This window comes from Pelophylax lessonae (genome assembly GCF_965119305.1).
Source record: "Pelophylax lessonae genome assembly, chromosome: 2".
Taxonomy (NCBI): Eukaryota; Metazoa; Chordata; class Amphibia; order Anura; family Ranidae; genus Pelophylax; species Pelophylax lessonae.
In genome coordinates this window covers 372104356-372118512 of record NC_138769.1, presented here as the reverse complement: position 1 = coordinate 372118512, position 14157 = coordinate 372104356, and the positions used below count along the sequence as shown (strand labels likewise).

Here is a 14157-nt window from a genome sequence, read left to right as displayed (position 1 = left end):
GAACATCCCCCTTCCGCACAGTCGATCGTCTGGTCGCCGGCGGTGCAATCCACTGGTCCACTTTTTTAAAAAGGGGTAATTTGGGGGGGGGGGGTTGTGCTATCTTGGCATTTCATTGCCTCCGCAACTGTGATAGGTAGTGAGGAGTGAAATCAACAATTTGCGCCCTTAGAAAGCCTGAAGGCGGTCATTGGTTTTCGGGATCCTGTACGCAGCTAGACTGCCAAAAAGTATCACACATGGGGTATCCCCATACTCAGGAGAAGTAGCAGAATGTATTTTGGGGTGTAATTCTACATATACCCATGGCATGCACTAGCAATATATCATTTTAATGACAAACTTTGTGTAAAAAAAAAACTGGATTTTTGTCTTACCGTAAAAGAGGTTCACTGACGGACACAGCTCCATGTCTTCTAGACCATTGGGCTTATGCTGCTCTCTCTTCAGGAGTAGGACTAGGCAGAAACAATTTTGGCTACGCCCCTGAGGCAGTCCCAGGGGGTATACCATCACTTCCTGCTATAGGACTTCAGTTTGTAACAAGCAGTGTCAGAAAAATACATAACCCAACAGAGGGGCGGGTGCTGTGTCCCGTCAGTAAACCTCACTGCCTTGCACACCTGAATCAATGATGCCTGATGACGGAAGGCCCAGGAGGCACTAAGTGCCCTCCTAGAATGCGCCTTCACAGGGAAAGGAGGAGCCTGACCCTTAAAGAACCACCGTCTGCCCGATCCACTTGGAAATGGTCGCAACAGATGCGGCCTGCCCCTTACAGGGTCCATCCATAAGAACAAAACGCGCGTAAGTAATAGCGACTAAAAAGGCCACCTTCTGCGGCAGAGGGAGTTAAAAAATGTTTTCAAAAGGAGGTTTGTAAAGCACCGATAGTACCAAATTGAGATCCCACGGATGTACCAGGGATCGCACCGGAGGAGCCAGAAAGCAAACTCCCTGCACAAAAGTGTGAACCAAGGACGGCCTTTGGAAAAATATGGCCAAGGTGGAGGTCTGGCCTTTGATTGTGCCCAGAGCCAACAGAGAAGACACAGAAAAGGAATGGGGAGAACCCCACCCCCGACTCCCACCAAGTAATGTACGCCTTCCAAACTCTATGATAAACTTTCCTAGAAGTAGATTTCCTAGCTTTTAACAAAGTAGGAATCACAGACTCTGACAGCCCTCGGTCCTTCAACACCTGGCTTTCAATAGCCAAGCCGTTAAAGCCAGCGACTGTAAAGCAGGAAGGAAGATTGGTCCCTGAGACAGAAGATCTTCCCTGAGAGGGAGTTTCCAAGGGGCGAGGCCAGTCTGGTGACAACAGAATGACTGGAATACCTTCTACCTCTATTCTGCATAGCAATCTCAACAGAAGTTGTATTGGAGGAAAGGCGTAAATCAGATACTGACCCCAAGGGGGCCACTAGACCATCTGCGGCGTCGGCTAGAGGATCCCAAGACCTTGACACAAACCTCTGCACCTTCCTGTTGAGACAGGAGACCAACAGGTCCACATCGGGGGGGGGGGGGTTCCCCCCCCCAAAGGCACAGCTGATGAAACACCTGGATCCAACGTCTGCTGACTGAGATAGTCCGCTTGCCACTTATCTACCCCAGCAATGTGCACAGCAGAGAGGGTCGAAACATAGTTCTGCCCACCCCAAGACACCGGCTACTTTCCGGGCCGCCAGGGCACTCCTTGTGCCCCCTTGATGATTGACATATGCCACAGCCGTAGCATTGTCCGATTGTATCCTCACAGGGGATCCCTGCAGACAATCCGTCCATTGACAGACAAAGCCTGATTGCCCGAATCTCCAGGACATTGATCGGCAGACTGGACCCGTCTGGAGACCAAACACCTTGGGCTGCGTACACTCCCAAGACAACTCCCCACCCAGACAGACTGGCGTCCGTGGTGATCACAGTCCAATACAGGGGGAAGAAAGGATTTTCCCAGGCGACACACACCGGGGAGAAAAGCCACCATAGTAAAGGGCCCCTCGTACCCCGACTCAACAGAATCAGGATTGTCCAACAGCAGATCCTTGTTCCATTTGGCCAGAATCTCTTTTTGCAGAAGTCTGGTATGGAACTGAGTAAACAGAATCACCTCGAAGGTGGAAACCATCAGAACCAGCACTTGCATGCAAGTCCTGAGCGACAACCGACGGTTGGACAACAGGGACCGAATCACATCCTGTAGAAGAAACATCCAGGCCGATGCTGAGTCCAGTTTGGTGGACAGAGTCAAAGCCGATGTCTGAAAATTCAGTGTCCATCCGAACTTCTGAAGAGTTTGCACAGTAATGTCCAAGTCAGCTTCTAGAGTCGAAGACTCTGCACCTATTTAGAAATGTCCTCTAAATTTAAGTAGACACAGATTTAACAATGTAAATGAGACCCAAGATTTAGTTCACACTGCCCACATGTAATATGCTCTGTTTTAGCATGTGGGCAGTTAGTTCTTCCATGTAGTGAGCTGCGGTAATGGGGGTTTATTTGCACAAAGTGACACCTCATTACTCTAACAGTATGACATCAGTGATTAGAATAGACAAACCCTCTTAAAAACCTGCTCCCACTTCTGCTTAGATCCAAGAGAAAAAGTTTGTCCCACTCCCTCCCTGCCCTGAAAGAAGTCACAGCTGGCTTCCCACACTATAGATACCGGTGCCAGGGACACAAAGACCCAAGAAGAAAAAAAATAATAATATCGGCCTGCTTAAAGAAGCTGCTGGATCCTTGGGAGAGGCAAGTGTCCTATTTAAATATCAGCAGCTACAGTATTTGTAGCTGCAGACTTTTTTTGTTAGAAGGGTGAAGATCCACTTTAAAGTGGGAGCTGGGGAGTCAATGTTTACCATAACTAACCAGTTCTGTACTGTGCTGGTAGATCTCATTAACAGTTGGAAACTCAATTTGACCATAGTCTGTCCTAACAAAAGGGTTACCCATCTCAAAGTTGGGCTTCTGCGTTGTATATTGAGGGACATTAAGGCTGGCCATACACTATACAATTTTCTTGTTCAACCTTTAGATTTACCAAAACCATGTAATATAGGGTCAAACCTAAACACTTTCAATTTGTATGCAGTCAGGCAGGCCCTTGCACTACATAGTTTAAGGTAAATCTAAAGGAAATGGAATAAGAAAATTGTATAGTGTATGGCCAGCCTTAGGCTGTCCCTACATTCACTTTGAAAGTAGCTTGCAGTCTTGCTAAAAAGTCTTACTGCAAAGAAACAGAAAAAGGTAAATTATATTTTGGTATGCTGTGTGAAAGGGAATGTGGAACTACACTAAAAGCACCAAAAAAAAAAAAAAAACCCTCCCTTGCAGCAAGGCTGCGGCTGAAGTGGAATGCTTGACAGCTTGTTTTACCTAGGGCCCAGGCACATCAGTTTTACTTACCTGACCCTCCACTCCCACAGGCTTCTTTGGGAACAAAGCAATTAACCCTTCCAGTGCTGAGGTAGCCCCACTGCAGAGAAGTTTTTTTTTTTTTTTTTTAGAGCTGGGCTTTAAATCCAGTATGATTCATAGCAGACCTTAGTGCTGTAACTGTCAGGTTGGTGTTATGGTTCTTCAACACCAAGCCTAGCTGCCGGTTCTCTCCTCTCCCCCAATTGCATTCAGACCCCACTGGGCATATTGTCCCTCCCCGATTTATCCTGGTGACCAGTCACCGAATCTGAAAGTTAGTAAAGTCCAACATTTAAGGCTGGGTTCACACTAGTTGCGGCCCACAGCAGAAGGTCCAGTGTGTCCCTGTTCTCAGTTTCAGGTCCGAATTTGGACCTGAAAGGGAGCCATAAAGGCACCCTTTTCCAGTGCGGACTGCAGCTGCCCGGGAGGTTTGGGAACCTGCGCCATCGAGAGTCGGTCATGCTAATTGTACCCAGGGAAACCCACATCCATTTTGCACAACCGTTTTCACCAGACTAGGAGGGGAAAACTACCAATGGGGACAACTAAGTGATTTCTGTTCTTTACTGGTTGTGTCTATGTGACAGGCAGCAAACAGCAACTTCCCCAGTAGGGATGAACTCATGCAGGTTCGATTCCTTGTCCAAACACCACCTGAGCGAGTCCGCCAGGAAGAATTCACTGTACTAGGCTAATCATAAGCAGCCAAGGCATTACCCACAGCTGCCTATATACACTACCATTTCATATGTGCAGTTGTGGGGAATGCCCTGGCTGCAGATGATTGGTACAGTTAATAGCTTCCTGGTGGATCAGACTAAAACCCAATTACACCTGAGCATATCACTACTCCCCAGTAGTAAAAAAAATATAATAAAAATGTATAGAAAATAAAAATTTAATATTCATTATAAATAAAAGACAGCAATTTCAACACATGTTAACATGATTTATGTTGTACATTTAAAGACAGCAAGGCTTAACTTTGGACCCACATGTTGGACAATAAAAACAAAGACAGCTTTAAAGCATTTGAGGTTGGAATGTAGCAGCTTAGATACTAGGTTGTGCAAATGCTGGAGTAAAGCAGAGGGAGTCTGAGATCTCCCAGCCACAGGACATTGGAGTGCAGATGGTTTCCTTCTCCTCAATTTTATATAATCCTCTCTTCAGTAGCTGAACTGCCTCCCTAAAAAGAGAAAGAAAGATGTGTCACACCATCAGCCAGGATAACTCTTAAGTACAACATCCTTTACAGATTTAGGTTTTCCACCATGTTAGCTGTCAAGATTTATAGACATTGAGGTTGCATATCCACAAAGGCTTTTTCTATCCTTGGGATTACTCAGCTATTGGAAAGTTTTTTTTTTTTTTTGCAACAAAAACACCACACTCAATGTGAACTTATCCATAGCCTTTATCAAATTCCCTTCCCAGAGTAGGGATTGGACAGCAGGGACTGAACACACTTTGGCGCCAAGTGTATGGTCCCAGATATTTCATATGTACAGATATAGGAAAAGCAAATTAAGCACAATCATATAAAATGCTATAATATATATATATATATATATATATATATATATATATATATATATATATATATAAATATAATAGGACTGGGTAGAGATCAAATGTACATAGTCTACTCCTGGAGTAGTCATTTCAGTGTAACCCCAGCTTTTAAGAAGCATCTTTGAATTTGCATGTAATATTTTGGCCCAATGTGTATTCAGTGACAAAATATCAATTTCAAATAGGGATGCACCGAAATGAAAATTCTGGGCCGAACCAAAAATGCAGGATGCCTTTGGCCGAAAATTACTTTTTTCCCCCCCCCAAATGATTTTAAAATAAAACAGCAACATACACCTGTAGCTGCCACCTGGTCGCAGTATATGTACTGTGACGGGTTGGCAAGTGGTCAATTTAATTTTACCAATGGTATTTGTATTATGCAGCATGAGGGGGTTAATGTATTGCTACTGGTCACCGATGCATTAGTGACCGACCACTGGCAGTTAATTAACTCCTTTGTGCTGCATTAGTGCAACCAGTGTCAGTGTTAATTAACACTGGTTGCACTGACACTGATACTGGTTGCACTAATACAGCACAAAGGGGTTAATTAACTGCCACTGGTAGGTCACTAATGCATCAGTGACAATACATTAACCCCCTCATGCTGCATAATACAAATACCATTGGCAACTTCGCCTCAGTGCGCCCCCACCGCAATGATGGCAATCTCCTTACTTGTGGGCACCTCCATGTCACAGGCAGGCGAACTCTCCGCTCCTGTGTCCTTCCTTTCAAAAATCCCTCCTCTGGCCGGCGGCCCGACTCCCGGTGATGTCACTACTACGACTATGTGTATGAATGAACACACCGGGCGGGCGACCAGCCGCTAATAGCTGTAACGAAGTGAGCCCTTCACTTCCCTGTCAGGCTGGTATCTCCGCTGACAGGGAAGTGAAGGCATCACTTCGTTACAGCCATTAGCGGCCGCTTGCCCCCCCCCGCCCGGTGGGTTAGTTCATTCATAAATAGTCGTAGTAGTGACATCACCGAGAGGTGGGCCGCCGGCCAGAGGGCAGGATTTTTTAAACCTGCGCCCAAAAATAATTTCAGCATCTTTAACCCATTTTCGGCCAAAATTGAATAAACCCATTTTCGGCCGAAAATTTTGGTTGCCGAAATTTCAGTGCACCACTAATTTCAAACCCCCCCCCACCTCTGTCTAAGTATAAAAGTAAATGTTATGTTAAACTGCTTCATAGCTCCATCCTCCCACCCCCCCCTCTAATGGCGATATTCTTACCAGGAAGCACGAGGCATGGCATAATGGATATCGGTTTTTTGAAAACCATTAAATGTGGATGAAGCTGCCACTGTGTAGGCCCCCATATTTTCAAATAGTAGCCAATCACCAACATGTAGCTCAGGCAGCTGAAGGCACTCAGCGATTTTATCCAGACCGTCACATGTTGGTCCCCATAAACTGCTCGTGTACATTGGCTGGTCCAGGGAAGGTTTCTGATAAGACAAAGTGGCTATGATTAGTACAAAACACTACTAGTAAAAATAACCATTTTAAGATAAATACATGTTCACAAACTATACTATAGGAAGAGTTTTTTTTTTTTTTAAAACTTTACCTTCTGAAGGATGGGTTTAGGATGGGCATGATCAAAAAAGATGCAGTTGAAGGAACCATAAACACCATCATTAACATAGTACATGATGTTTTTGTTGGGACCGATTTCTTCATCTAAAACAAAAAAAAAAAAGTTCTGCATTAGGCTAGGTTCACATTTGGGAGTTCGTTTTCTTGCAATTTCTTTTTTGGGATTTGATGCATTCTGAAGTCTATGGGGCCAAAAACACCATTTTACATGAAAATAAGTGCCTGCACCTTTTTCCAAGCTGCACAGAAGCGCTATTGAATAGGTGTGAACAGGCTCCATAGAGAATTAGAGAAAAAAAAATAAAAGCAAAAGTGTGAAAAAGCACTTAATACTCTGAGTTTATTGCAATTGTAATGCTGGTTTGTGTAATAAAACACTTTACTGAACTTACCATCTGATCCACAATTGTCCAACTGCACCTCCTTCTTGGCGATGATGTTTACAGCCAAAGAGAAAGCCGATGCTACGTAATATCTCCCTGGCTCAGCGATTATCTCTACAGCAGAACCTTCTGGGAAGTACAAGTCCAGTGCTGGATTTATCACAGCTGCCATCTGTTGAAGAACAAGCTGGTTATTTCACCTTCCTTTTCAAAATCCTTTCTAAAATATGTCAAGTGCTGTGAAAAATCTATTACCTCTTCAAATCGAACTTTGACATCATCTGTCCCTGGGAATCCACCACCAATGTCCAGCAGCCACATCTTGTATCCAAACTCAGATGCCATTTCAAAGACTAGTCTAGCATCTGAAATAGACTGCACATATGCCTTGGGATCACATGATCCACTGCCCACGTGAAAGCTGAAAAAAATAAAATAAAAAGTAGGTAAGGCTGGGTTCACACTGAATTCAGATGTGGCTCACAGCAGGGGTCCAGTGTGTCCCTGTTCTCCATTTCAGGGTCTTATTTTTTCCTGAATTCCACCTGAAAAGGAGCCAAAAATGCACAGGACCCTTGTGCAATCCTCCTTGTAGCCACCCCGGAGATGTGTGAACTGGCTCCATTGGGAGCCGGTCAGTCTCCTGTCATGGGAATTGAATGTGGCGAAACCTGCATCCAATTCACATAAAAAAAGTGTGAACCCAGCCTAAGGCCTCATGCACACTAGACCAAAAAAAAAAAAAAAAAAACACACAACACACCTTGTAGCGTTGGCTGTAGAATGAGTTTTGCAGAAGTGTCTAGCTTTTTTTTTTCCAGCAAAAGTATACTCCCACTAAAGCTTACAGCTCAAAAACACTCAAATGCCAAATAGCCGCTTTCAGCTTTTTTTCAGAGTAATGCCTCGTACACACGCAACGATTGTTGGCCGTGAATTTTCGGCCAACGTCCAATTGTCGGCTTGTTAGTATGATGCTTCCGACAACCGACTCAGACTTTTGGCCGAACAAAATCTGGTGTGCAGGCTATAAAATTTTTGTTGGCCATCAACACAACGACCGATTTTCCGTCAGTCAGTACAGATTGTCAGACAAAAATCTGATGAGCAAGACTGGGCATGCTCAGAGAAGAAAAAACACACGGAAAGTAAACCAGCACATGACATCACTTCTGAAGTTGGTTGTTGGCCGAAAAAAAGTGTGTGCATTCTAGAGCACATTTCAACCAACACAACACTGGACAAAAGACGGTCGATCGATAATCGTTGCGTGTGTACGAGGCTTTAGAGCGTTTTTTTACAGCTGAAAAACTCCTCTCAAAACCCACTAGTTCTATTTTTTTTTTTTTATCCCCAGGCAGCAAACACCCCTGTAAAAAAACACTGATAACAGCCTATTTGCATATGGACACAGAACAATATGCCAGGCAGTTTACTGATTGTAGGGGGGGGGGGGGACCCCAAATGCCTGAAGCCAAACAGCAGCTGTAAAAAAAAAAAATCCAGTGTGCATGAAGCTTAAAAACGCTCAGCACCAAAGAGGTGTTTGCTTCCATATCAGAGAGGGAACCTGTAGGTTTGGCAAGTTTTGTGCCAAATATTTAAGTTCTTACAAGGTCTATAACTTGGTCAGGTTTCCTTGAGACCATACCATTAAATGAATAGCACACAGTTTTGCAAATAAAGATATGTTAAGTTCACACAATCCAACTTACCTAACACCAATAACATCAACATTGAGGTTCTTGGCCATTTCAAGAAGGCGTCTACATGATTTTAGAGGAGCACCAAACTTTACACTGAGGCGTGTTGAAGACTTGGAGTCATCTGTAGCAATGCGCAATACCATCCTGTTGGTAATAAAAATTTCTACATCAGCTATCTGGGTCATTTAAAAACAAAAAAAAAAACAAACACTAGCTTGACCAATTATTTCTGATAATACCATGGTAGTACATACTTGGCATTCTGGTGATTACGTGAAACCTTGGACAGCTCCACTTCATTGTCAAAGGTCATCATGCGGACACCGTTCTTAGCAGCATACTTAATTTGGGATATTTGCTTACAAGGATTGGCATAAATAATGTTTTCTGATGTCACACCAATGCTTTGGACTAGCTCAATCTCAGTCTGCAAAAAACAGAAATGGACATTGGCAAACCGTAATGCAATACTCCTGTATCTTTTCATTGTTTTGGCCACAAATAAAAAATCCAAAATTACCTTGCTGGCACAATCAAATCCAGCACCCAGTTCAGCCAGAGTCTGCACCACGCCTTTGCTGCTGTTGCATTTGACAGCATAGAAGGGTTTTACACGAGGCATGGCCTTCAGGAAGCGGATATGTTTCTTCACTACATCACCCAGATCTGCGACAAAGAAAGCATCTCTGTCCTCCTGCAAACAGATATATGAAAAAAAATAAAATTAATTAAAAACGGAGCAAAGGCCATTAAAAATTTGTTCAGTTTACAATGATTTTTGGGCATTTTTCCCCCATTATTTACAGAATTTCCTGTAATTTGAAAAAGGAAGCCTAACCGCTTAAGACTGCAATCTTACAAATAGGCTTTGCTACAACATGCTAGGCTAAGCCGGCTACCAAAATCTGCAAGTGTGGTACAGATATTCCTGACAATACCCATTGTAGGCGTTATTAGACTCCAGAAAGTCATAGCTCCATTTCGTGGATGCTTACACCCTCTCCAACAGTCAATGGCACATCACACCTGCATCCATGGGGCATCACAGAACTTGGAAGACAAGAGTACAACTCACCCATAAATCCTCTGGGAAGCCTACTGATCAGGCTGCAAGCATTTTTTCTTTTTTTTTGGTAAAAACGCTAAAGCCTGGGACACGTTACTTTTGTTCAACCCAGCAGGCTGAACTAAAGAAAAAAAAAAAAAAAAAAACAAACCACGAAAAAAAGGTCACCATACTAACTAGGTGATGTTATTACAGCGTTTGCCCCCCCCCCCCCCGAGCTACTCAGGGGGGCAAACGTGTGTTCTGAGAAGGGGACTGCCCCTGCCAGAACACACTGATCAATGCTCCCAGCCATTGGCTGCAAGCGCTGATTGGATGCTGGTTCTCCAGCATGGGAGGAAAAATATATATATTATATACATACACACACCTATTTATTATATAATAAATGAGGTATATGGGGATTATAGCCCAATATTGTTTGTCTAAATAAAATGCTGTAACTATTAGTTGCATTTTAAGCTTGCAAATTTTTGCATAGTTGGTTTGGCTCAAGCAGGACTAAAGTAAGTATGTGCCTTACCTGTAGAATCCCAGTGGAAGCTGGAAAACACTGTAGCAGATGTCGTTATTCTAGTGACCACCACTAGCTTTTGGGTCCCATGCCAAGCAGCAGCCCTTCTGGTTACTGTACACAGTTGCTTGGTTGGCATGGGTGCCATTCAAAAAAAAAAAAAAAAACACTTTGCATGTCCTCAGTAAATGCAGTGTTTTGATTTGATGGAGTGGAGAGGCCAGGCATCAAAAGCTTTACCTCAATCAGAGAACGCTTTGCAATCATTAGGGGGTGCTGTATTCAGTAGGCAGCGGCTTGGCATGGGACCCAGAGGTTAGCACCAATTACTGTAGTAGTAGTAGTAGTAGTAGTAGTGTTTACTACAGTGGTTGCTAGCTTCCACATGGATTGGCCAGGTGACAAACGCATCCACATTTCAGCACTAACACTGCTAGAAGTTATTATTGGTTTAAATAAAATTTTACTTACGAAAAAGTGTAACAAAGAAATTGATAGCAAGCAAATGCTTTTGGAATACTTACAGTCTGGGAGACATCATTAATAATTTCCTCCATCAAATCTCTGGCAGCAAAGCCTTCCTCCACCATGGTGAAGTCCGATTCTTGGATGTATTGGGGCATTATGATGCTCTAATGGGAGTCTTCCCGAACTCTTCTAAATAGGTTGTTTATAAGTATGCAACAAACTGCAAAAGAAGAATATCGCAGGTTAGAAAATGTAACCACACTAGAAAGTACACAGAAAACTAGATCTGGCGTGGGCACACTGGTTGCTTGGCTAGGACTACAAGTCGTCTAGAGAAGAAAGATGCTGGGACTGTTCAGATAGTTGCTAGCATTACAAAGTTATATAAAAAGGACTGCTGCTGAACAAACAGAGCGGACTTCTGACAACTGAAGTAAAGAGTACTGGAAATACAGCACATGGCAAGAGTTTTAAATTTTAGTAAGGCCATACCACTGCCCATAAATGTTCCCCACAAGTTTCCTTGCTTCCTTGGCTTAGTGGTCAGCACTTCTGCCTTGTGACATGGAGGTCTTTGCTTTGAATCCTGACCAAGACAATATACGCATGGAGTTTACATGTTCTCCATGTGCTTAAGTGGGTTTACTCAAAACACGCATAAGACATGCTGGTAGGTTAATGGAGTCCTAGTATGAACATTCTATTGAGTATGCCCAAGGTGGCTGCCTCACCACCAATCTGATATGTGCTTTGAGATCAGGAGCATGAACCACCCAGTAATGAATATAACAATTGCGTGTACAAGTAGCTGTTTAGGGACAGTATGGTCTTAAAATTGAAGTATGGCCAAAGCTCCTTTGGCCCTTTTTTTTTCCCCATCTGTGGATCAAAGGACTGTATTTAGCACTGCACTCCTGTGACGCAGATTCAGCCAACAGCGAGCTAATGTCCCCTGTCAGCTGACATCTAGCTGGTCCAGACACTTGAGGGATGCAGACTTTAATGTAAGGATCCACTCAGATACCTGACCAACAGCTAGCTCAGCCTCTTAGCTGGCTGCTGGGAGACCGAGCCAGCCCCCCCTCCCCTCCCCCTCCAGTGTGGTAGACAGATGCAGAATTGAACTAATGCTGCATCCTCCTAGGGGAGTATGAATGTTTTGCTACTTTGAAATCCCACACTTCCCTTTAAAAAAGGTCCAGAGAGAAGAATACATACATCACTTTCATGTTGATTCAATGGAAAAAAATATTAAAATTTATATTATGGAGGCAAAAAACATATTTACTAAGACTCAGAAGCCATCTGAAATCTGACAACAGCTGTCCTGTCAGACATCAGGTGACCTCTGACCTTGTGAAACGGCTTAAGTGTCAGGCTAATGGTGGCCAAGCGCACTAAGATAAAATGATTGACTTCCTTTCCAATCGATCTCCGATAGGAATGATCAATCTATAGTCAGCCCATTTGATCAATATACCACATGCTGGGAAGTGGGTTGATTGTTAGGAGACAATCAAATCGGTTTTCCCCAAACATAGCATCTCATGATCTGATCAATTGAAACACCATACAAAAAAGTAAAGTATCTCAGTGCTGCTGACGACCAGTAATAGTCTGCCCTGACCAAATCAACTCATTTTGATTGAATCCAGGCATAAACAGAATGGAAAGTCTAGTTTAGAATAAATTGGTTGAGCGACAGTTCCATTGCTTGCAGATTCAATGTCTTAAATAAAAAAAATAATTTAAAAAAAAAAAAAAAAAAAAAAAAAAAAAAAAAAAAAAAAAAAAAAAAATGTACACCACGGGGTGTGAAGATAGGGAGATAAGGTTTTATATATTTAATATTAAAAAAAAAAAAAAAAAAAAAAAACTATTTAATGTGTTAGTAATAAGATTAAACATAATTATATACTTTTAATTAATTTTTTTTTTTTTTTTTATTATTATTAAAAATACACCAATATCCTCAACAATGATTAGAATATATATATATATATATATATATATATATATATATATATATATATATATATATATATATATATATATATATATACACACACACACACACACACACACACACACATACATACACACACACACTATAAAAGAATTCTAATAAACATTGTTGAGTATATTTTTAATAATAAAAAAATTATATTATATTATATACATTTGTTTTTTTATTATAATTATAAAAAAAAAAAAAAAAAAAAAAAAAAAGTCTCTCTCATCAACAATGTATGAAGAATAATAATAATAATAATAAATCATATCAACGTTTTAATTAATAAAAAAAGTTTTATATAATATATACATACATAGTTGATAAACATTATATAATCATCAATGTTTAGTTATAACTTTTTTTTATATAAAAAAAAAAAAAATGTAATACATTTATATATGTGTGTGTGTGTGTGTGTGTGTGTGTTTAGCAGTGACCTGTCCAATCCCCCCGCCGTCACTCACTCACCGGCTGCCTCTCAGAGGGCCCAGGGAGGCTCTGCGATGAATTCGGAGGACTTGAAGGAGCCCCGGCTAGCGATGTCGCCCCAGCTGGCGTCCTGGGTTCTCTGCTGGAAGACAAGGAGATGATCGGTCTTTGCTATTAGGATCGGACCATCCCATGTAGATAGATGGTATACCATCCCTGCGGACCATCCCATGTAGATAGATGGTATACCATCCCATGTAGATAGTTTACCATCCCTGCGGACCATCCCATGTAGATAGATGGTATACCATCCCATGTAGATAGTTTACCATCCCTGCGGACCATCCCATGTAGGTAGTATATCACCACCGCTGACACCACCAGGAGCTCCGCTTACCTTAACACGCATTTACACAGCCGCGTCCCATGAAGGTCGGTATAGAAGTGTTACTCCGCCTCTACCCCGTCTAGCCAAGTCCTCTCCGCAGTGTCCGATCACTGACTGCTCTTCAGTCCAGTGCATCCTTCTTATATCTCTCACCGGCAGCCATTATACGTGATGTCACGCTGTTCCCAGGCGACCTGGGCTATCAAAACATTCCCACCCCTTTCCCGGCCATGACCACACCCCTTCCCAGGTCCCCTGATGTTCTTATACAATCTGAAGATGCTGGGATAGGCGGAGCTTTAGTGGGGAAAGGAAATGGGGTGTTTCCGCGGACAGGGCATGTGATCGTGACTCATAGACAGGAATATTTTTGAAATATCAGGTTGGGTGGTGAAATCATGACGTATTACCGTATTTCTATTATATTCTGTATATACATGCCTCTCAACTTTTTGATATGGGAATGAGGGGACACCTATTAGCAAAAGTATGTAGGCGTAGGATACACCACACAAAAAAAAAAAAAAAAATCATTTAACCACTTAAGCCCCGGAAGATTTTACCCCCTTC

At 42.5% G+C, this 14157-nt stretch overlaps 1 protein-coding gene across 1 annotated transcript; it reads right to left on the bottom strand.

Moving 5' to 3' along the window:
- Nucleotides 1–4451: 4451 nt before the first annotated feature.
- Nucleotides 4452–13777, bottom strand: AZIN2 (antizyme inhibitor 2). The gene is made up of 11 exons (XM_082247373.1): nt 13597–13777; nt 13239–13341; nt 10813–10976; nt 9229–9402; nt 8963–9135; nt 8718–8852; nt 7258–7423; nt 7012–7174; nt 6591–6703; nt 6254–6468; nt 4452–4621 (listed from the first exon to the last, which is right to left on the bottom strand). The coding sequence occupies exons 3-11, from the start codon at nt 10909–10911 to the stop codon at nt 4486–4488; spliced, it is 1374 nt and encodes a 457-aa protein (XP_082103499.1). The 5' UTR covers nt 10912–10976; nt 13239–13341; nt 13597–13777; the 3' UTR covers nt 4452–4485.
- Between the last annotated feature and the right edge of the window lie 380 nt (nt 13778–14157).

What these genes read in the sequence shown, in the direction of transcription:
- AZIN2 (XM_082247373.1), bottom strand. Translation starts at nt 10,911, where the DNA reads ATGCCCCAATACATCCAAGAATCGGACTTCACCATGGTGGAGGAAGGC. An exon ending in GATTTGATTGTGCCAGCAAG is followed by an intron (nt 9,136 to 9,228) that starts GTAATTTTGGAT and finishes TGTTTTTTGCAG; the next exon opens with ACTGAGATTGAGCTAGTCCA. An exon ending in GTTGATGTTATTGGTGTTAG is followed by an intron (nt 7,424 to 8,717) that starts GTAAGTTGGATT and finishes TATTTTTTTCAG; the next exon opens with CTTTCACGTGGGCAGTGGAT.